Raw genomic sequence first — 20883 nt, forward strand, 5'->3', positions numbered from 1 at the left:
TTCCCGAGGGCCTGTTACGTTCCCAAAGTTCACCCTGAGGCCTTCCGGGATGCGTAATTTGGACAAGCGATACAAAAAGCGCTTTAAAAGTTTGGTTTTTCTAGCGCACACCATAGCCTGGTGCTCTGCTTTGCTCTGGAGCAGCTGTCAATGGATTTCCCCAAGCCTTGCTCAGCCTTATCTTTGGACAAATATGCTTTGCACTTGAGCAACGGGAATTCGTCATCTGTTTCCCAGATCTAGGATCACATTCGTATCACACCTCTAAATATAGCTGGCAGACCTGTGAGTCGATAGCACTAGGCAGAATTAGACAGATACAACCAAAGGCAATCAGGGCTGGATCTTCTTTCTTTTGTACGTCTCTGGTTTCTATCAAAAGTAGCATCAATACCTCTCTGGCTGTAGTTTAAGAACCAGCTAACATCTCTGGTCTACCAACACAAAAGTCATCTAGTAGCTGAAAAGAAACAATCTTTGCTTACTGTAAACACCCACCATAACCACCATTATTGCTTTATTCTGAGCACTGGCTATTTGTTCTCCTTCCCCATTTCCTTGCAAGCACATTATTGATAGGCACTAGCAGATGGGAGAGCGAGTCAGTACAAAACGAAGCTCTGTGAGTTTTCCCAAGGAAGGCAGGAGGACAAAACACAATGGCAGCATTCATACCACCAGTTATGCCATCCGTGCCTTCATTGTTCTGCAAAACAATATGAATTCAAAGACAGACGTGTTGCAAAATGACTTCAGCAACAAGAAGGAATCTCTCTGCCAGCAAAAAAGGGAAATTGACAACTATTAATTAAAAAGAGTTGAGAAAACCATTCATTAAGAAATGAGGTTTTTGAACTCTAGCTAGAGTATAAACTAAATTAAAAATCTCCTGTTCTCTATGCTGTGCCTTCTGCTATCAGTGGGAACAAGAGGAGAGGGACAATGGGAAAGGAACAGAGATGAACAAGACAGAAGGGGCAACCAAAAAAATAACAGATATACTAAAGCTGCAGGAAAAGAAATCACCCTATCTCATATGTTTATAGCTTGGCCTTTAAATAAGATGAGGTCTAGTCCAAGCTTTTCCTTTTTGCCAACCAAATGGACACCATGGGATGTTGGGCTGGAAGCACCGCTCAGGCTGGAAGCAGTGGATGGAGGAGTGGGGCTGAGCTCTGCCCTGCCCTGTCGGGTTCTGAGCCATCCTGTCTTGCTCCAGGAGCTATTAACCGGGCCAACCGCAGGAGAGAAAGTGCCAAATCTGAAGTGAATTACTTACTGTCTGTCTGGAGTGCAAAACTCATAATGCTTCACAGGCATTTGACAAAACCCCAGAGCCGGAGCTGCTGAGGAAGCAGCCAAAATGGAGAGAGGTCAAGAGTAAAAGAACCAGAGAGAAGAAGTGTGCAGAGACAAACTCCTGCAGTAATGCCAGCAGCCTGAACTTGTGTGGATGCTACTGTTCTGAACCTGATATATTGTTTATATTTATCTCCTAATAATTTTGACATTAACAGCAACTGCTTTTCTGACTGAAGCCTTGCTTTTGGATTACCATTGCTATACAAACTCACAATATTCACGCTTCCGTCATCAGACAGCAGTAACATCCCCTTACATACAAGATGTTGAAATGACTGGTCTTACACAGCTACCTCCCTCACAACTGAAGAAATTGTGAACAAGCAATTTTTTGTCATGACAACGGCTTTCTAATGAAGTGATAATGTTGCAGGGCAGCAATCGCATTTTGGGGATGAATGTGTATATAGGTACTCTAAGGATAAAAAGCAAGGTGCTTGCTTATAATGGGAAATGGAGTTGTTTGAAACGTCACTTTCTGTTGAGCCTAATTTGAGAGTTTATTAACACATTAGGTCTAATCCTGTGGATGTTAGTCATCTGCACTCTTTTCATTATTTTCAATAGGTTTTAGATCAAGAATAAAACCAAACAACTTGTGTGCTATATTAACTGAGTAAGTAGAGATCAGATTTTGGCAGAACAGTTTTACCTCTGGTATAGCTGGACTTATGTAGTAAACTCTAGGGACTATATTTTAATTCTATTCCAAGTTATATGACATAACTTGTGTCTTTCTCCTTATTAAATGATTCACTCTTTCTTAAAGCTCTGCTAAGGCTAATAACTCATGGCATATTCCAGAAATCATTTGTGTTTTGTCTAAAAAAACTCCCTCTATTTAACAAAGTAAGTGCTGTGCCATTCCCTCGCTTTATTGTAACAGCTCTAGGTCCAGTATCATGACTACACAGTAGAAGGCCTGACTTTTATGTATTCTCTTCCATTTGCTTTTTTTTATTGTGTTCGCCTCCCTAGACTATGCAGTACTGCTCTTTTCAAGCCATCTTCAACCACCTGCCTCCAAACTTCCCAGCCTTTTTTCTTTTTTTTTCTTTTTTTTAAAAAAAAAAGCAGCCACCTTCCAAACCCTGATTCAGGTGTGCAGACCCTCCAACCCCCAAGGACAGCCGAGAGGCGGTCAGGCCTTGCTGGAGCCACCGGCGACCATGGTGCTGTCATGATGTATCCCGTGTTAGAGCTGCTGTGGATAAAATTAATACAGTGACTAATAAATTAATTAATAAATCAATAAATTTCAAGAAGACATCCCTCAAAATATGGACAGCGTTTTGAAAGGCAAACCCAGTAAGTGCGTACCAGCCCGTGCCGATGCTCTTGTGCATGTGGCGGAGGGGGGCAGGGGGTGCCCTCGCTCCTTTTTGGGGCGGTTGGCGATAAACCCCAGACTTTTGGGTGAAACTCAGCAAACCTGCGAGAGGCTGAAGGGCTTTTGGAGGCTCCTTCACGGGGACGCGTGTGCCACCTCTGGGCTTCTCCAGAGACGGCGATTCTCACAGGGCAGGCGCGCGTTTAAACGCGATTTAAGTGTTTTATTTTCACAGCGGGACCCGCCGCCATCCCTCCCTCACACCCCCGTTTCCCGCTCAGGGGCAGCGCCTCAGGCGGGCGACGGAGGGGGCGGGGCCGGCGTGAGCCCCGCCTCCCCTCCCCACCCCCGCGCGGCGTTACGGCAGTGACGCAGGCGCGCGCGGCGGGTGTCGGGTGACCTTCAGAGGCGGCGGCCGGTGTGAGGCCGCGTCCTCTCGCTCCTCCTCAGCTCACCTCACCTCAGCGAACCTCGCTTCCCCCGCCGCGATGCCGAGGGGCGGCCGGAGCCGCACGTCCCGCGTGGCGCCCCCCGCCAGGTGAGGGCCGCTGGGCCCCTTCCCTCCTCCTTTTCTTCTTCTTCCCCGCCCCCGTGTAGGCCGCGGGCGGCAAAGGCCTTTCCGCCATTCCGAGGTTGGGTGGCGCACCGGGATGGGGGTTAACGGGAATGGGGATGGGGGGTGTGTGGGCCGGCTGCTTTCAGCTCGGTTAGCGGAGCGGGGTTAGGCGCTTTGCGGGGATGGAAGTGGATCTCCTCAGCGCTCACTCTGCAGCAGGGCCTGGTCGTCCAGTGCTTGAGCATTAAGGTTCTATTTAATCGGCCCCTTCTGGGTTCTATCTCATTTCCCTAAAAATAGCGCAGTTCTTTGGGTTGTGGGGGTGCAGCTAGTCTTTAAAACACAGCCAAAAAGCAGCCTGTAAACCTTACTCTTATTGTGCGTAAATCACTCACCAGAACATTGTGTTCCTGACATCAACGTGAAGGGTGTAACAAGGAGGAATTGCAACCAGGTGGCCTCTGCGCGATGTGAGTTTGGAGTGATGATGTGCTGTTTCTCTTTATGTCCTTGCAGTCGGGGACCACAAATGAGAGCTGCATCACCAGCGCCTGCTGCTCGGGCGCCTGTCCCAGCAGCAGCACCGGCTTCTGCTGTGGCTGCTCCTGCACCGAAGCAGCCTGGTCTGATGGCACAGATGGCTACAACCGCTGCCGGAGTTGCTGTAGGCTCTGCTGTAGGCCACACCATAGGTCATGCGCTTACAGGAGGATTTGGTGGAGGAAGCGGCTCTGAAGCTGCGAGGCCTGATATTACTTATCAGGTAAGAGAGAGCCCAACTGGATGCCAGCTGATGAGGCACAGTTAACTTGGGACATTGTGGGCTGATGTAATTGCTATAGACATAAAGACCACACAAATCATGGCTGGGAAAGCTGGGGTAACTTTAGTGACTCAGTCTCCAAGGTAGCTAGCACAATCACCATGAGTATCTTAAAAGTAGTTCAAAGGGATGCATGAGTGATACGTGCTTGTGGTAGGGTATTAGTGTTGTTTTTCCTACTGTATTACCCCTCTGAATGTTCCAGGTCTGGTGATGGTAAGATCTATTGAAAGACATTTTTGTGCATGAAAATAATGCTGTTACCTTGCCCAGATGCTATCCAGAGTTACCCGAGTGTATCTAAAGTTACCCAAGTGTTTGTAACTTACAAAACCGTTCAGAATGTGTCGTGCCACTGCTGGAAACTTATTTTGTACTTCAGCCCATTATTTGTTTTCCATTTAAAAAGTAACACAACATTTTGACTAAAACGCAGGGAAGGAACACACAGCAAGCAGTGCTTGGGGTGGATTGGCTCCATAGGCTGGAGCTGTTGAAAGGGTGCTTACAGAGGTGTCTGCCATTTCAGGAGCCGCAGGCAGCTCAGCCTGCCTACCAGCAGCAGCAGCAGTCGCAGCTTGCTCCTTGCCAGTATGAAATGAAACAATTCCTGGAGTGTGCGCAGAACCAGACTGACCTCAAGCTGTGCGAGGGCTTCAGTGAAGTACTGAAGCAGTGCAGGTTTGCTAATGGTAAGTAGACAGTGCTATCAGACCACTACTAAATGAGCTAACCAGTAAAATTATCATGGGAATATCCTGGTTTTTTCAATCCATGTGGTAAAGAATGGGGATTGATACAGACTACATACACTGAAGTCAGTTAAAGCAAGTTGCTGTTCTGTTTGGCTTCCTGTTTTGGTCCCGTACATGTAGCTGGAGGTGATGGGGTGGAGAGAGTATGAATTCCTGAAGCTTCTGTGCTGGCGCATGGATTGAAGCTAACTCTTTAGGAGGCTCGTGGCAGCATGCTTGGAGAATCAGCGTAGCATTGCTGGCCTGTAGCAAGTGCCTGTTCGGCACAACTCACAAACCATCCTGACCTGGGAGAAAGGAGACTGCGGAACGCTGGTGCCCGGGTGCGCACTGCTGGAGTCTGCAGTTCAACGCGCCCCAGCAAACAGATGAGGGGAGAGGGAACACCCTAACATACGTCTGCCTGCCTTATGTATAGCAAGGAAGACCACCTGCCATTTAGGGATTCAAAACTTCGTGCAATTAACTGTGATAACTTCTTACCTTTCAGGTTTAGCCTAAGCCTTCAGAACAAGGTTGCTGAAGACCATCTTACAAGAACTGACCTATGAATGAAAAAAAGCTTCAGTAATAAAGTCTAAAGCTGTCTGATATGTTGTTAGTTCATAGATTCACACTGTCGTCCTCCCTGTGGCTTGATGCCTGCCATAGCCGCTACAGATGTGATACAACTTACAGCTGCAAATTAATTTAGCACAAAATGGAAGAATGAACAATAAAGTGGAATGAGCTAATTTGGGTTAACCAGTTTGCTGATTGTTGTGTTGAATGTAAGTGTTATGGTGTATAAATAAACTTCTCTCTCTCTAGAAGTACCTTGCTTTAGTGGGCTTGGGAGTTCAGTCTCAAGGGTGAGCAGGCGAGACCTGATTTTGGCAGGCTTCTGCCTGCTTGCCAGCAATGGTGCCTGAAGGGCTGGAGCTACAGGAGTTCAGCACTGCTGGTAGCTCAGCGGTTAGCTGTGCTTGCCAGACATCTCCTACTTCAGCACTTGAACCCCACAGGCAACTCCTGCTGACTGAAATAGGTAGTGACAAGGCAGGCTGTGTCTGACTCCACACTACTATGCATGCAGCAGGTCTTGGTTCCCCAAGGGCATCCTATCATACTTTTAAAAACAAGCTCCATCTTCAGATTCAGGAGATTGAGAAATATCTTCCCTCTGCTCAGAGAATCTCAGTGGTAGGCCATTACCTGAGCAAGGCTATGTGCTATCAAGCAGCTGTATGCTTCTAAAATAATACAGTCTTGCATCAGACATGCAGTTTCTAGTAACACAAGACGAGGCTGTAGGTTTTTTCTTCCCCCATCTTGTGGCAGGAGCCGTGGACCGAAACATGAGAAGGTGGCCCAGCTGCCTGTCGGTGGTGTGGCCTTGGGCAAGTGACGAAGCTCCTGCTGCAACAGGAAGGAAAAAAAAAAAATCATCTCCATTTAACAAGTATTTACGGATGCAAAGTGCAGACCCCCGTTTTTCCATCAGAGGGAGCAGCCAGCTCATGCCCTGCTAAAATCCCTGGAGCCTGCGGAGAGAAACGGCCTCCTGCACTTCAGCTGTGTTGTAAGCCCTGTGCCGCGAAGGGAGGACTGGAGTACCGGGGAGCTGTGCTCTCGCGGGGGGAGCGCGGCGGGGAAAAACCTCGCACCCGAAAGGGCGATTCCTGTTAAAAATACTTCCGTAGCACGACCTGTTTTTCCTGACCTGTTTTTACGCTGTCGGGTGTTCTGCCTGTTCCTCAAAGCCTTTCGTCTCTGATCTGCAGTTCCTGGAAGTGAAAAGATAAAATCGGTATTCAGAAAGGGGAAGGGTTACCTCAAACGTGGGGGACGAGGACACGACTACCCTTCCTGGTGACCCGAGAAGCTTCGCTTCTGCTGATCGACCTCACGTCCCAGTTCCCAGGTGTTTCACCGTCCCGGTGAAAAGAAGAAAAAAAAAAACCACCACCCAGTTTGGGCCAGAAACGCCTGCACCGGGCTGGTGCCCGGTTTCCAGCAGACATCCCTAAAACGCCCTTTCCCGAGCGCAGCCCCGCGCAGGGAAGGGTTAAGGCTGGCGGCCCGCCGGAGGCAGTCCCCGAACCTCCGCGGCTCTTCCGCTCCCCTCCGCGGCAGCCGGCAGCTCCTCTCCCTTCCCCGAGGAGGGGAGAGGACGGGGGGGGGGTTACGGCCTTTCCCCCCTCATCGCCCCCAGCCGCAGAGCCCCTTCCCTCCCTTCCAGCCGCGGCCCAACACGCCCGCCCGCCGGCCGCGCCTGCCAACGCTTTATTTTTGGCTCGGCGGCGGGCTGCCCTGAGGGGGGCAGCGGGCGGCAGCGCCCAGGCCTTGGGCCCACCCCGGCCGCTGCCCTTCGCCCGCCATCGCCCGCCCGAGGCCCGGGGACGTTGGGGGGGGGTTTGTCTGTGTGTGAGGGGGCGATTGGCGGACCCAGGCTGCCTGCAGCGAGGTGAGGCCGGCGGCGAGGCGCCCAGCCGGGAAACCCGTTTTTTTGGAAGGAAACCGGCTTCAGGAGACGGTGCTTTAGGGGCGGGGAGGGTTGCGGAGCCGGCGGGGGGGGGGGGGGGGGGGAGATAGTTACCTCAGAAAGCTTGCTTTCGGTGTTACTTTAAGCGTTATTATTATTATTTTTTCTCTTATTTGCTAAGCACGCCTGGTTCCCCGGGGGCTGCAGCGTCTCCTTGCTCGCTTGCCCTCGCCGAAGCGGGAGGTTTTGGGGCAGAAACACCCTCGGGGGGGGAGTTGGGGTTCTCCGGGGGGCTGTGGGGGCTGCTGCGGGGCAGGGGGCTCGGACCAGGCGGGGGGGACACACACGACACTGCCGTGCTTAAAAGCTGACTTTAGCTTGGGCTTTCCTGATTGATCTCAATAAATGTTTGCATGTTATTGAATATTTAGCAAGGCAAACATTTAAAGCCTTGTTTCAGAGCAGCGGGCCGGGCATACGCGGGGTGGCAATGTCCAGCGCCGGCTCCGTTAGCATTCCTCCATCTCTGCCTCAAGACAGAAACTTCTTCCCCCCCCCCGACCCCCTTCCCTCCCCCCTCCCCCCCCGCACTCCCATGGAGCTCCTACAGCTCTGAAAATAAAACCGGCTTACCCTGTGAGTGCTCTGTACCGGCTGCTTGTATAATAGCAGGATGTTTTAAACAAACTCCTGGGCTCTTTCCTCCCAGAACAAGGTGCACAGACCCCGGGCTTCTCCTGGCAGTGCTCTGCAGATGCTCCCCAGCCTCCAGCCCTTCAACACCAACCCCCAGGACTTTGATTTTCAGCTTCCAAAAAAAAAAAAAAAAATCAACGTTGTTGGTTCTCCCCCACCTCAGAGATATTTTTTTTTCCCTACTCCCTGATCCTGCCCCTCATTTATAATTTCAGCCCTGACTTGGTTCGGCATTGCTCACAATATTTCCAACAGCTAAAATTTTATAAATTAAATCAAACTCGTGGCTGTTTAGAAATGCTCCAGCCCTCGTTAGACATCCCTCCCAGCAGCAGCAGCAGCAGCGGACAGACACCTAAAACACAGCATCAGTCCTTATAACCAGGTCAGGACAGATACACTTTGATAATAAGATTTAAATATACTTAGAGAAGCAAACCTGCCTGGGAGGGTTCTGGCAGAGTTATTGCTGCCTCAGAGAGAAGGGCAAAGGAAAACCTGCAGTATCAGGGCTCTCCTGCCCACCTGCTGTCCCTCCCCCAGCAACAAACTGTTACCCTAAAGTGACAATTTTGCTGCACAAGCTTATAAGAGCTGCTTTCCACACTAACTGCTTGGTCTCCATGTACGCTTGTGGAGGAGCTGGACCTGGACAATTGGGATTTCAGCAATGCCGGGTGCAGGAACAAGCTGAGGACATCCAGTTCCCAGGGCTTAAAGGGAAACGCCGGTGAAAATTAGGGATCAGGACTAGTGATTATTTCCCCCCCCTTTATCAAAATACTGTCATACTACTCCAGCAATGGCAGCACATACCCCCCCCCCAAAAAAAAAACCCCACAAACCAAACAGGAAAAAAGAAATGGGACAAAAGCCTTTCAGAAGTTTTGGAGGCTGCTGGCAGCTGTACGCGTGTGGCCGAGGAAGCTCGGTCACCCGCTGTCCTCAGGCTGGCTTGGCCCTGCCTGACCCCACACAGCGCTGGCTGTCCTCAGACACCCAGTCCCCTGCCTGCACCCTGACCTGCCGAGCCCCCCAAGCTGCTTCATTGACCCTTGCCACCCATTTTCCCTCTTTAGTCCTTTTCCCTTCACTTTAAACACTGTTTTTTCTTCCTTGTTCTCAGCCAAACCGTTCCGCACAACTTTGTCATCTTAAAAATAATCAGGAAAAAAAAGAAGAAAAAAGGTAAGACAGATTTCAGTACTTTGCAGGGGTCTTTGGGTGGTGTCAGTGTGGGATGATGTTTCTTGCTGCTAGGGACCTTTGGTCTTGCTGTGCCAGCATCGCCTTGCTACTGTGTGCCTTTGCGAGCTTAAGGTGCAGCTCACCCCCTGCCTCCCTCGCCAGTGCTCTCCCCGTGCAATCCAGTGGGAGTCTCAAAAAAAAAAAATTAAATTGCTTTCCTAGGTGAGAGGAACAAGGGGAAGCGTGGCATAGCCCTTAGCACATGGTAGGAGCTGGAGGATGATGCCCTGCGAGCTGGGTGTGGGTGCTCTGCAGGAAGGGACAAGGTTTTGAGGTGCTGCAGCACTTCCCAAAGCCTTGGCCCCAGCCAGGCTGTGGGGGATCCAGTGGGATTTCTCCTCTTAATGGGATCCCCATGGGGTCCCAAGGGCAATGCTGTCCTTTTCTCAACCAGCAAAATATCCCCTTTGGTCTGTGGTCCAGGATCATCCTCCTCCTCCTCCTCTTCCTCCTCCTATCTCCTCCAGCTCCATGTTTTTGCCTCTGGGGGGGATTGGGGATGGGGCAGGTCCCTGCTCCTGCCCTGGGTGCAGCAAGCACCCATCCTTGTTCTTTTCCCCTTGCAGCCCCTTTCCCCTGGCAGACGAGCCCAGAGTGCCACCAGGCGGGAGCCAGAGATGACCAAGGAAGAAGAACTACCAGACTGGAGCTCATCCAAGGAGTTTTATGAAAAGTATGAGCCAAAGGAAGTTTTGGGCAGGTAAAGCTTGTTTTCGGCAAACTGTTGTTTCACCTACTCCAGTACCTGATAGGAAGAGCGTCCCGTGGGAATCTGATATGAACAGAGCCCATAGTAGCATGGGGTTAAAAATAGCATGAAGCAGCACTTTCCATCAGCTCAAAATCTTCTGTCTCACCAAGACAGGGTAACAGCAAAACCCACTCATACATGAAAATACCAACCAGCCCAGGTGCCAATGGCACGGCTGTGAAGTCGGGCTGGACGGGGAGGAATGGAAACCCCCATCTTGTCTGTGTTGTCCCTGGCAGGGGGGTGAGCAGTGTTGTCCGTCGGTGCATTCACAAAACAACCCAGCAGGAATATGCCGTGAAGATTATCGATATCACAGCCGGTAACATAACCCCCAAGGAGGTGCAGGAACTGCGAGAAGCCACCGCCAAAGAGATCGACATTCTCCGGAAAGTCGCAGGCCACCCCAACGTCAGTAAGTCAGGCTCTGAGCATCAGGGCAAGGGGGTTTTCTGCCCCATTTATTCTTTGGGGTGTCCCCAGGAAGGGTTTTTGGGGTGATATCCTTGGAGGGTCAGACTTCTGAAGGTCCTAACGTGATGCAGGGTGCCTGCTCAGAGCATCGCTTGCTCTACTTCCGCGCTCATGCCAGTGGGGCCGCAGGCTGTCTCCAACCAAAACGCTAATGAAGATCAATTCCTCATTAATTCAGTTAGCAATTCGATCAGGAATTTTTAGTCTGTTAATGGACAGGAACATGCTATACACTGTGCTCACAGCCCCTGTGTTTTATTGCAGTCCAGCTGAAGGACAGCTATGAATCCAGCACCTTCTTCTTCTTGGTGTTTGACCTGTAAGTACTAGCTTGCCTGTCACCCCAGCACCATCTCCCCAAGCTTATTCCTGCTCTGCAGATGGCCCCTAGCCAACACTCGCCCCAGCTTTTTATGGCCCAAACAGCGCAAAGTGGGGGGATGACCAGCTCTTGCTTAAGGTATAAACAAGCCTCGACTGCTGTGAGCCAGCTTGTTGCAGCCTTGCCACCTGCAGTGTTTCCCCTCCGTCAGCGGCTCAACACTGCTCAGGTTTCCCCTTAACCTTTGGTGGGAGCTGTCATGCATCCCTGTGGGTTATTTATATGCCCAGCGGGACCAGGGCGCACATGACGCCATGACTCCTGACGCTGGGGCAGCGCGATGGACGTCAGCAGAGGGGGATGGCACAGGGAGAGCCCTGTCCCTGTCCCATCCGAAACCCGCCCTCTCTGGGGACAGCCTTTCCTCCTCTTGCCTGATGTTTTGCAGCAATATAGACGCATTTTTACCCCTTTTTATGAACAAGTCGGCTTGTGATTTTGTGCAACGTGTGCCCGGGGCTGTTAAGGGGCAGCAACCCCTGGGCGATCCTCCCCAGGGGCTCGAGGCCAGTTTGCTGTTGCAGCTCAGCCGCTGCCTGCCTCCATTTTTCCTCCCACATGCAGGATGAAGAGAGGGGAGCTCTTTGACTACCTCACTGAGAAAGTCACCTTGAGCGAGAAGGAAACCAGGTAAGGCCAGATACAGATGGCTGAAAATCATGTTGCAAAAGCAGAGCGCGGGTTCAAAGGATGACCTTGCAGCCAGCATGGCACCCACAGGCAAAATAGCACCCCGGGCTGAGCCCCTGTGCTCAGACATAGGGGCTGAGCTGCACGGTCCCTGTCCCCGTCCCTATCCCCAAGAGTGTGGTGCTGGTGGGCGTTCGGGCTAGGAGAGATGCTGTCACCCATCCCCAGGAAGATCATGCGTGCACTGTTGGAAGTGATCCAGTACCTCCACTCCATCAACATCGTCCACCGGGATCTGAAGCCAGAGAACATCCTCCTGGACGACGACATGAACATTAAGCTGACGGACTTTGGCTTTTCCTGCCAGCTGCACGAGAACGAGAAGCTCAAAGGTAGGAGCACGGCGAGGTGGGGGTGATGCCGGGCTGGCCCATGGCAAGTTGGTGGAGTCTCTCCAACCCCACTGTCTCCTTTGGGCCAGTCTCACTGCTGGGGGTGCAAATTGGTGCCTGTTGACTTGGGGTGCCCTTCTACTTGCACATGGCCTCCACACCACACTCCTTGCCATGACGGAGTTGCTGCCCGTTAGGAAAACCGTCCTATTCTTTCCACTTCTTTTTTCCTCCAGTTGATCCTCACTACCCCATCCATTTACTGCTGAACATTAAGGTCTTTTCCAAACTCCCACCCTGCAAAGAGGCACGTATCCAACAACAGGCATCCCCTCCCACCAGCATCCCCAGTGCTCTCTTCACTCACTTTTTTAGCCACTGTCATTCACCAAGGAAAGTCACCAGGGAGATGCACATGAGTTGCAGTTACTCCCTGTGAGCACCGTCACTGCAAAGACCCCACCTGGAATCCAGGCCCCCCTCATTGACTGCTCGGGGGTGGTGGGGATGGCACAAACCTTCCTGGGTGTCTCAGGGGGATACTCTGCCCTGTCTTCACAGAGATCTGCGGCACGCCTGGCTACCTGGCTCCGGAGATCCTGCAGTGCTCCATGGATGATGAGCACCAAGGCTACGGGAAGGAGGTCGATATGTGAGTGAAACTCCTGCCTTCCCGCCTCACCCCTTGGGCTGCTCCCAAAACATGCGTGGTTGAAGGCACAGCAAGAGTTGTGCAGATGGACACCCATTTGAGTGTTCAGAAGGAATTAAATGATGCACCAGAAGACAACCTTGGGGGCTGCGAGAGATTGTCCTGGTGACCAGGGGGCTCTGGCACAGAGCTGGGGGAGAAGCAGCCTGGGGACGAGCCCATCTCCCCACTTTGCCCTGTTATGGAGGAGGGAAAGCAACACTTTCTGTTCATAAAAATCAACTCAGGCTGGGCTTCAAGACACGGGACTTTTTAAACACACCCCATAGCAAGACATGAACCTGAGGCAGCCCCTGAGAGAGTAGCCAGCTCAGGAAAGCCTGTCAGAGCCCTGCAGGGACTTTGCCACCATCTCTGGTGGCTTCAGACTCAGGTCTGCAGTGGTCAGAGCTGTAACTAACCACTTGAAACACACTGGGGCATTTCAGCCCCTTTTCAGTTTAAATACCTCTGTTAACTCCCATGCCAGGACACTTTGCACACCACAGCCTGAGCTGAGACAGCCCCAGAGCATCCAGCCTTGCTGGCACCACCATGTCCCACCCTCCCACATCCTCTCCCTCCCCTAAAAACCCCCCCAAAAAACCAAGAAAAGAAATACCTCCAACTTGGCTTCCTCCTGCAGCATCCAGGGGAGCAGCTCCCTATCAACTGAACTCAAAAACCCCAAACCCCTACCCAACAGCAGGGCAACCTCTGCTCCCTATTACCCATCAGGGCTAATGAGCCTCAGCAGTGAGCTCAGCCTCCCTCATCAGACACCACGCAGGGCCGTTTCCTCCTGGTTTTCCAGGGAGGCAAAACCACACGTAGCTCAGCATATCCCGCTTGGGGGGAGGCACCAAGCCACCCTTGGGGCGCGAATCCAGCCGGGTGCCCCTGGGGTGCCACCCGAGGCTGGAGTGTCTGGCTGGGCTGCCCGCAGGTGGAGCACCGGGGTGATCATGTACACCTTGCTGGCCGGCTCGCCTCCCTTCTGGCACCGCAAGCAGATGCTGATGCTGCGGATGATCATGAACGGGGACTACCAGTTCGGCTCCCCAGAGTGGGATGACCGCTCGGACACCGTCAAGGACCTGGTAGGTGCTCGGGGATGCGAAAGCCTTTTGGAGGGGAGTTTTGCAAACACCTGGGACACCCCAGGTTGATCTGGTGCCCTCGTGCAGATCTCCCGGTTCCTGGTGGTGGACCCGCGGCAGCGGTACACAGCCGGTGAGGCGCTGGCCCACCCCTTCTTCCAGCAGTATGATGTGGAGGAGGTCCGGCACTTCAGCCCCTTCCGGAAATTCAAGGTGAGGTTGGGTATGGGGGTGTCACAGCGCCCCAACCCTGAGCCTGGGAGCTGCAGGAGCCAAGTGGTGGGATGGCTTTTCCAGCTGAGCTGGGAGAAACCGGGACTTCAGCAAGGCCGATGGACCTGGGCTTTGGCAGGATGCTGCAGCCTGGGTGGGGACCCTTCTCCAAGCACTATTGTGCTTACTTTCTGATATTTCCTAAGGGCTTTTTCACAAAAGGGAATTAAATAAGAGGAGGGAAAAACCTGCCTCCCCCCCCCAAAGACATTGAAAAAGATCAGTTTTAAGGGGAAATTGATGAGGCTGACATCACATGGGTGCATCAAATGATGCACAAGTTGATAAAACAGAGGAATCCTTTCGTTTCCCTTCCCTATAGCCAGCCGTTAGGGCAGTGCAAAGGTACCTGAAGTGGCATTAGGTGACACATTTAGGACTGACCTGCAGTTCTGACCTTAAGGGCACACTTGGAAAAAGCCCGTACTGCTCACATGGGAGTAAATACCTGTGCTGGGAGCCGGGCTCCCTCCCAACTCCTCTACATGAATAGCAGCCACATGGAATGCATTGGGGCCAATCCGGTCCCATTGTAGAACTGGCCACGAATTCCAGCCTGTTCCCCCCTGTGCTGCAGGTGATCTGCCTGACCGTCCTGGCGTCGGTCCGTATTTACTACCAGTACCGGCTGGTCAAGTCGGTCACCAGGGAGCTGGTGGTGCGGGACCCGTATGCCCTGAAGCCCATCCGCAAGCTGATCGATGCCTGCGCCTTCAGGACCTACCGGCACTGGGTGAAGAAGGGAGAGGCGCAGAACAGAGCTGCCCTCTTCGAGAACACCTGCAAGGCCATTTTGCTGACCCTGGCAGCTGAGGAAGGGCTGTTTTGATCGCTGCTGCGTAAGCAGATGAGTTTGCTCAGAGTAAAGGCGAGTAAAATATTTGAAAACCAACTGGCGATTTCTTTTGCTTTTTCTTAGAGATACGGCTGGCCTCGGGTCAGGTGAAAATGCAAACCCAGCAGATGGCTGCAGTTTGCCCCCGGGATTTGTCCTGCTGTAAGGGATGGGTTTGGAGAAGCTGCCTCTAAAAGAGCGGTAACCAGCTGCAACTCCCAGTGGGGAAGGCTCAGCCCTGGGCACAGCCCAGGCACCAGAGCGGGACCCTTTTGGGGCAGTCGCAGGTGGAGGAGGGATGAGCAGTGCCTGGAGGGGTGTCCTCACCCACCCACATGCTCAGGGCTCCTGGTCCCATCAGATTTGGTGGCAGAGCTCTTGTACAGCTGGTTTGTAGCCTTTATGCTGGTTATAACACCTGGGAGAGGTGGGTCACTGGTTTGTGTCATCCATGCACTTAGAAATGAGGACACATGTCATTTTGTCACTCTTTAAGGGTCAATAAAGGTGCCTTGTTTCACTTCAGGGAAGGCTGGGTGGCTGGTATGAAGCTGGGACTTCCCGAGGAGATGGGGACTGATGTGCGAGTCCCCCTTCCACGGATGCGTCCCCATTGCTTCCCCCCGCTGCCGCCCCTCATGGCAGCCCCATGCCGGTGGTCATGGGGAGGCTGCGGGTGTTTGCTTGCTCCAGCTGGAGCTGGAGGTCAGAGCAGCTGTGGCCCCGTCCCACACATGCACCCCTTTGCTTCTGTAAAAGGGGCACCAAAAGGAGAACTGTAATACCTACCACCCCAAAAGGACATTAAAGACAAACCACCCTGCCTGCCATTCCCAATCACTGCTTGTACCCAGATATCCCAGTGCAGAAAGGAGTTTTAGCTGAAAGGATTTATTTTTAATTTTTAAAACTGGGTTTAATGAAAGTGACTGCTGGGGGTTACTGTTTGTTCATCTCCACAGGAGAAAATGCCTTCAGGTCTTCCCGAGTGACCTCCTCAGAGCTCGGGTTTGGTCTGGCTTTTCTCAGCCATGACAGGCGGGATGTCAGCAGCGCAGCGGAAGCTGAGGTTGTCGGAGGCCGAGTCTGGCGTGTTCCCCATTCTCACAGGGAAAAAAGAGACCCAACATTAGGGATCCTTCCTAGTTAATGCTTATATCATTTAACGTGACCCTCTGTAACAGAATAGAAACATCTTCCACTTCCCTTGAATAACTTCAAGAAAAGCATTTAATTCTAAATAATTGATGGAAAATACACTATTTGAGAAGGAATTAGGAACGTATTCATAGCAGGAAATTTTTTAGCAGTATTTGCAGTATGTTTTCCTAACTGCTTCTCAGAAAAACTGAGTAGGAAGAGACAAATGTCTTTTAAAATAACCACCCCTCCTTCTACGACCAAGCAAGAAGAAATCACTGCAAAACAGCGCCTGGGCATTGCCCAGACCTACCTGGTAGTAACACGAGCTTTATGATTTGCAGACCCATCTGCAGTGTCAATCCAGGAGGCACCTCTCAGGACCCGCATGTTCTGAGCGCGCTGCCTGGATGAGAGCCCCGGAGTCAGGTACTCCGATGCGGTCCACTCCCAGGTGTTTCCCAGCAGGTCGTAGAGCCCTGAGACACAGAGGGATTTGCATCAGGATGATGAGAGCACATTTGCAAAGGCTGCAAAAGCACTTTAGTGTATGGGAGGGGGTGTGACATTCAAAGCATCACTGCAAGAGCGTGGTTTAATGGTGGGACTGGGAATCAGAAGCTCTTCACTGTATTTCAAACTGGCCCCAGTTTACAACTGGACTTCTAATGTGTCTCATCATTTTGTGTCTGTGAGGGCATGGCATCTGGTGCCCTCAAAACAATGTGCTCGGGGCTTTCAGGTAAATCACAATGAACTGCAAAATAACTGACTTCTAATTAAAAGCATGGGATGGTTTGGTGCATTGAAGTGCACCAGGTGCACATCGGCCAACGTCAGTAACAACCATCAGTGCTTTTGCTGGGCTCTGTTATTCTATCAAGATGCTGACGTGATCCCACATCATATCTGAAACTCTGCCACAACTACAGGATTTTATAATTAGTGTTAATTTAGGAAGCAGATGCCATTCCCAAAACCAGGGTGGGGATGCCTGCTCCATACCATAGTTGTTCTGAGGAGGAAACACTGCCACTGGTGAGACGCCGTGATAACCGTCTTCGGCTGTGTCGACCCTCGGGAAATCACCCTGTGGGAAGAAAGATCACTCCAAGCAAAGACCCACTGCGGAGACAACGCGAAGTCTTGCTCTTCACAGGACGGTGTTACACTTAAATAATGGAAATAACTCGTTGTGGTAAATTAACTCTATGCAGCATTTCTGACCAAGAGAGGAGATCAACCACCTAAAGTTCTCCAAAGACAACCTCCTTTTCAGACAAATTTATGTATGAATTTTTGGAAGCACTGAAATCCTGATTTCCCAGGGAAGCTGGGCTAAGTTTGCTCCCTGTAAGGGTATTTCGGATAACCCACCAAGAGCTGAATTTCAGTCCTCTGCAGGTAAGTCTGCATTGCTTCCCAGGACCACGCAGCCTGCTCAGGTAGCCACGCACACTCTGTGGTCAGGTTAAACACCACCCTCAAGAGCTCAGCGTAGACAGGATCATTTTTACGATCTTACCTGCCACAGATTTGTACGGTTCGGCTGAAACTTGTTTCCCCAGGGATACACCCTTTCTGCCAAAAAGGAAGAGACACCCGTTACCCCTGTGTCACTCCAGCCTCCGCATTTGCCTATTTTTAACCAGGATTTTATGACTGTCCTTTTCTGCTCAGCTCAGGACACCAAGACAGGTTATATGAACGGGGCTTGTCGGTCTAATCCCTACAGACACTGCCAAGGAGATGAGGAGAGACGGGAATCAGCAACAGCTTTCCATTTACAAACCATTGCTCGCACCAGGGAGTCCTGCAGTCCCCCCAGTGATCCCAGCAGCTGCTTTATGCCACCATCAGTGTGTGGGGACAGGTGGGTCACTCCTTGCCCCAAACCAAAGAAATGGTATTTTTAGCTGGCAGAAATGCTTTGTGTAGGAAGATACATTAAGACCATAGATAAGCCACTTTTTCTTCCTATATTATTATTATTATCATTATTATCATTATAAATTTGACTCCCAGGCCAGAAGAGGTCATTCAGCCCCCCAGATTAACCTCTGAAAACATCCCTGGATGGAAGTTTGAATCTGGTGGAACTAACGTTACTCAGTGCCTCGGTTTGGAAAAAGGTCAGAGCTTGTGGTACATACGCTCCAGTCCTCCCCTGGCAGCAAATTCCCACTCCTCCTCCGCTGGGAGCCTCTTCCCTTTCCAGGCGCAGAATGCCTGCGCATCATTCCAGCTCACGTGCAGCACCGGGTAATCCAGCCTGTCCTTTATGCCGGAGCCAGGACCCGAGGGCTGAGAGGAATTGCATCAAACAGATTTTAATTGATTTTATAAGCTTTTCAATTAAAAAGGGACTAAAGGACAGAACAGGACAAGGCAGGGAACATCCAGCAACCAGAAATGCTCTTTTTTCCCCATTTTCGGTCAATAAGGTTCAGCACACCCTAACACATGCACACACCCAGCACAGAGAGGACTCACCGCACCCAACTTTTTTACTCACCTGTCGCCAAAAAGCCTTCTCAATGGGCAGCCACCAAGGGGCAGACTGGGAAAAGAAACACCACCAGATTAAAGGTGAACTGGCAACATCCCCCCCCCCGACACCATCCTAGAGCAGTGTGTGTAAAGAAAGAGCGCTTGTTAGTCTGGAAATGGTTAAATCCTGCAGTTTGAGCTGGGTTATCACAGGCATTTTGATAGCGCTTTCCAACGAGTAGAGGCATTCGCTTTTAAAAGTGAAAATAGACCAAGAAGCCCATGCTGTTTAGTTTTTCTATTTTAAGGTTTGATTAATAAACCTTTGAAATGCGCTTTGCTCTCTCCCAGCTTACTGGAGCATCTCATGAGTCCAGTCTGACAGTGTTTGGAGAGGATATAAACAGAGGAGCACCATAAATCAACCCAGGCTCAACCCTGCTGTTAGTTTCAAAAGCAAAACAACCCAAGACTAAAGAAAAACCCCTGAGAATGGCCAGGCTCTGCACTGAGAGGCAGCTGCTACTCAGTGGAAAAGCAATACCGGCAAGGGTCTCCCCTCCTGGTTTGTTTTTTTTTTTTACTTAGAGAGGTCAGACAGAGATGTGATCAGAAATACCATCTCCATCATCATCACTGAAACTCATCCCCCATGGGAGTTAGATTTACCTCCAGTTTTTGGGTGACTCTTTTTTTCAGCTCTTCAGATACGAAATCCTCAAAGACAAAGCTCCAGCCAAACGCTTCTGCTTCCGTTTTGTATTTCTTTTCTCTAACAAACTCCCTGGCATAAATACAACACGCTTAGGCATCTGGGTAAGAGTTCTTCAAGAGTCGCACCACCAAATACAGCAATCTGCACATGCAGTAAGTTCAGGGCAAGGCAAAACGTACACGACCTACAGACACCCCATCGGTGGAGAGTCCCGGCTCCTCCCAGGCACAGCTCCAGTCGGTTTGATACAGATTTAACAGATGAGACAGTCCGATTTGCATCTGTTCATAGATCTGATAGTTTTTGTGTTACCTGTGCAGGTAAACTCACTCTGCACTCTGGTCTTCCACAAAATGTAGCAGTTGCAGAGATCAAAAATCCCTTAAAAGCCATTAAAATCTATGGCTGCTGTTAGTTAAATGTCCCCCAAATGCAAAAAAGTCACATACTGCTAAGTAATCTCACCCTGCTTCTGTCCCATTTGTTTCCCCGTTACCTAAGTTGCAGTAATTGCCATTACTGTGTGTTGCTGGAAGTGTTGGCTCTTTTTAACCAACACAGGCTCAGCCAGGCAAATAAAGGCATTTTCCCCCACTGCATTTATTAGTGCTCTGTACAAGGGCTTCTATAAAATACATGGAGTGGTCCGGTGTTTACAAATGGAAATTGAACCCATAGGAACCTGAAATCTGAAGCAGTACAGCCCTATTAGTAGGAAAAAGACACACAAACAAAAAAGCATGTTTGCAAGGAAAAAAAGAGAGAAGGGAAGAGAAAGGAGGGAAGGGAAGACAAAGAAGGGAAGACAAAGAAGGGAAGACAAAGAAGGGAGGAGAGGAAGCATGTTTGCAAGCTACACTGGTAAGATGCTTCACCTTGCAGCCATAGAGGTGATTTGTTACTGACGGACACATTTTTTTGTTCTAATGAAACTGCTGGGAGCATCCAAGCGTTGGCTTTCAAACCCTGGGAACCAGCCCCAAAAGACCCGGCACCAACACCCACGTCCTCCCCACGGCTGGCCGAGCTACTGAGCCCCTGTGAGCCACGTGGACCCAAACCTTCGCCCTTACCTGAAATCCCTGTTTGTGACGGGATATTTGTCGACAGCAAACGGCTTCACCGTCACCTCCCTGACCGGCCCTTCTTCATTCCTCTTCTCCAGAGAACTGGTTCCCATCTGAAACTTCCCCCCAGGCAGCCGCACCATGTTTTCATCCTTTCCAAAAGCTAAACGTGAAGAAATTCAGTACGAGAACTTTTCATTTTTGAACACGACCGCGCAGGACAGCATGCATTATTTGCCAGAAAGTCACTTTGTATACTGGAGGGGGGGGTGCAATATGGTAAGCGACTATGAGTAGCACTTGTATAGGTCTGCATTTTTTTGCTAAGATGCTTAAAATACTTTAAAGTCACGTTTTCAGTGGCTCTCTTAGGAAAGGAACGGCTCCAGTCAGGTGAAATCAGCAAGGCAGCTCCTTCAAACTATTAGAAAAAAAAAAGGGAACCTACGCAGGGCGAAGCAAAGGGATTTTTACGGCTTCCCTTACAAGGAGCCAAGGCAGAAGGCCCGGCCAAAAGCAGCAGCAGCTCCCGCCCTCACCCCGCAGAGCCCGGCTGCTGCCCAGCGCCCAGCAGCACGCCAGCAGAGCCAGCCCCGCTCCGCCGGCAGCCATGCCGGGCAGCGGCACCCGCTCCGGGAAGAGGAAAGGCAATCACCGCCCGGAACCGCCGCCGTTTTGACCCAGAAGAGCTGCCGGCTCAGGGGGGGAA

The 20883-nt window shown here is 51.1% G+C and overlaps 3 protein-coding genes across 4 annotated transcripts; 2 read left to right on the plus strand and 1 right to left on the minus strand.

The window, feature by feature from the left end:
• Window positions 1–3057: 3057 nt before the first annotated feature.
• Window positions 3058–5570, plus strand: CHCHD2 (coiled-coil-helix-coiled-coil-helix domain containing 2). Its single transcript, XM_052804043.1, has 4 exons — window positions 3058–3230; window positions 3765–4011; window positions 4601–4763; window positions 5317–5570. Exons 1-4 carry the CDS (start codon window positions 3181–3183, stop codon window positions 5325–5327), a joined length of 471 nt encoding a protein of 156 aa, XP_052660003.1. The 5' UTR covers window positions 3058–3180; the 3' UTR covers window positions 5328–5570.
• Window positions 5571–9800: 4230 nt separating this feature from the next.
• Window positions 9801–14819, plus strand: PHKG1 (phosphorylase kinase catalytic subunit gamma 1). The gene is made up of 9 exons (XM_052804042.1): window positions 9801–9934; window positions 10225–10400; window positions 10724–10778; window positions 11406–11471; window positions 11700–11863; window positions 12425–12515; window positions 13501–13654; window positions 13742–13867; window positions 14505–14819. Exons 1-9 carry the CDS (start codon window positions 9852–9854, stop codon window positions 14754–14756), a joined length of 1167 nt encoding a protein of 388 aa, XP_052660002.1. The 5' UTR covers window positions 9801–9851; the 3' UTR covers window positions 14757–14819.
• Window positions 14820–15637: 818 nt separating this feature from the next.
• SUMF2 (sulfatase modifying factor 2) lies at window positions 15638–20866 on the minus strand. Of its 2 annotated transcripts, none has more exons than XM_052804615.1 (9): window positions 20714–20866; window positions 20181–20337; window positions 19062–19176; window positions 18418–18462; window positions 18056–18206; window positions 17428–17483; window positions 16908–16992; window positions 16216–16381; window positions 15638–15865 (listed from the first exon to the last, which is right to left on the minus strand). In XM_052804615.1, exons 1-9 carry the CDS (start codon window positions 20784–20786, stop codon window positions 15760–15762), a joined length of 954 nt encoding a protein of 317 aa, XP_052660575.1. In that variant the 5' UTR covers window positions 20787–20866; the 3' UTR covers window positions 15638–15759. The 2 variants fall into 2 exon arrangements, with proteins under 2 accessions (XP_052660575.1, XP_052660576.1); XM_052804616.1 differs by having other exon boundaries at window positions 20661–20854.
• Window positions 20867–20883: the final 17 nt, after the last annotated feature.

This window comes from Harpia harpyja, chromosome 12 (genome assembly GCF_026419915.1).
Source record: "Harpia harpyja isolate bHarHar1 chromosome 12, bHarHar1 primary haplotype, whole genome shotgun sequence".
Taxonomy (NCBI): Eukaryota; Metazoa; Chordata; class Aves; order Accipitriformes; family Accipitridae; genus Harpia; species Harpia harpyja.

What these genes read in the sequence shown, in the direction of transcription:
- CHCHD2 (XM_052804043.1), top strand. Translation starts at nt 3,181, where the DNA reads ATGCCGAGGGGCGGCCGGAGCCGCACGTCCCGCGTGGCGCCCCCCGCC. An exon ending in CGCGTGGCGCCCCCCGCCAG is followed by an intron (nt 3,231 to 3,764) that starts GTGAGGGCCGCT and finishes ATGTCCTTGCAG; the next exon opens with TCGGGGACCACAAATGAGAG. An exon ending in GGCCTGATATTACTTATCAG is followed by an intron (nt 4,012 to 4,600) that starts GTAAGAGAGAGC and finishes CTGCCATTTCAG; the next exon opens with GAGCCGCAGGCAGCTCAGCC.
- PHKG1 (XM_052804042.1), top strand. Translation starts at nt 9,852, where the DNA reads ATGACCAAGGAAGAAGAACTACCAGACTGGAGCTCATCCAAGGAGTTT. An exon ending in TTCTTCTTGGTGTTTGACCT is followed by an intron (nt 10,779 to 11,405) that starts GTAAGTACTAGC and finishes TCCCACATGCAG; the next exon opens with GATGAAGAGAGGGGAGCTCT. An exon ending in GCCCCTTCCGGAAATTCAAG is followed by an intron (nt 13,868 to 14,504) that starts GTGAGGTTGGGT and finishes CCTGTGCTGCAG; the next exon opens with GTGATCTGCCTGACCGTCCT.
- SUMF2 (XM_052804615.1), bottom strand. Translation starts at nt 20,786, where the DNA reads ATGGCTGCCGGCGGAGCGGGGCTGGCTCTGCTGGCGTGCTGCTGGGCG. An exon ending in GAGTCACCCAAAAACTGGAG is followed by an intron (nt 18,463 to 19,061) that starts GTAAATCTAACT and finishes TTCTTTTCCCAG; the next exon opens with TCTGCCCCTTGGTGGCTGCC. An exon ending in TCCTCCTCAGAACAACTATG is followed by an intron (nt 16,382 to 16,907) that starts GTATGGAGCAGG and finishes TCTGTGTCTCAG; the next exon opens with GGCTCTACGACCTGCTGGGA.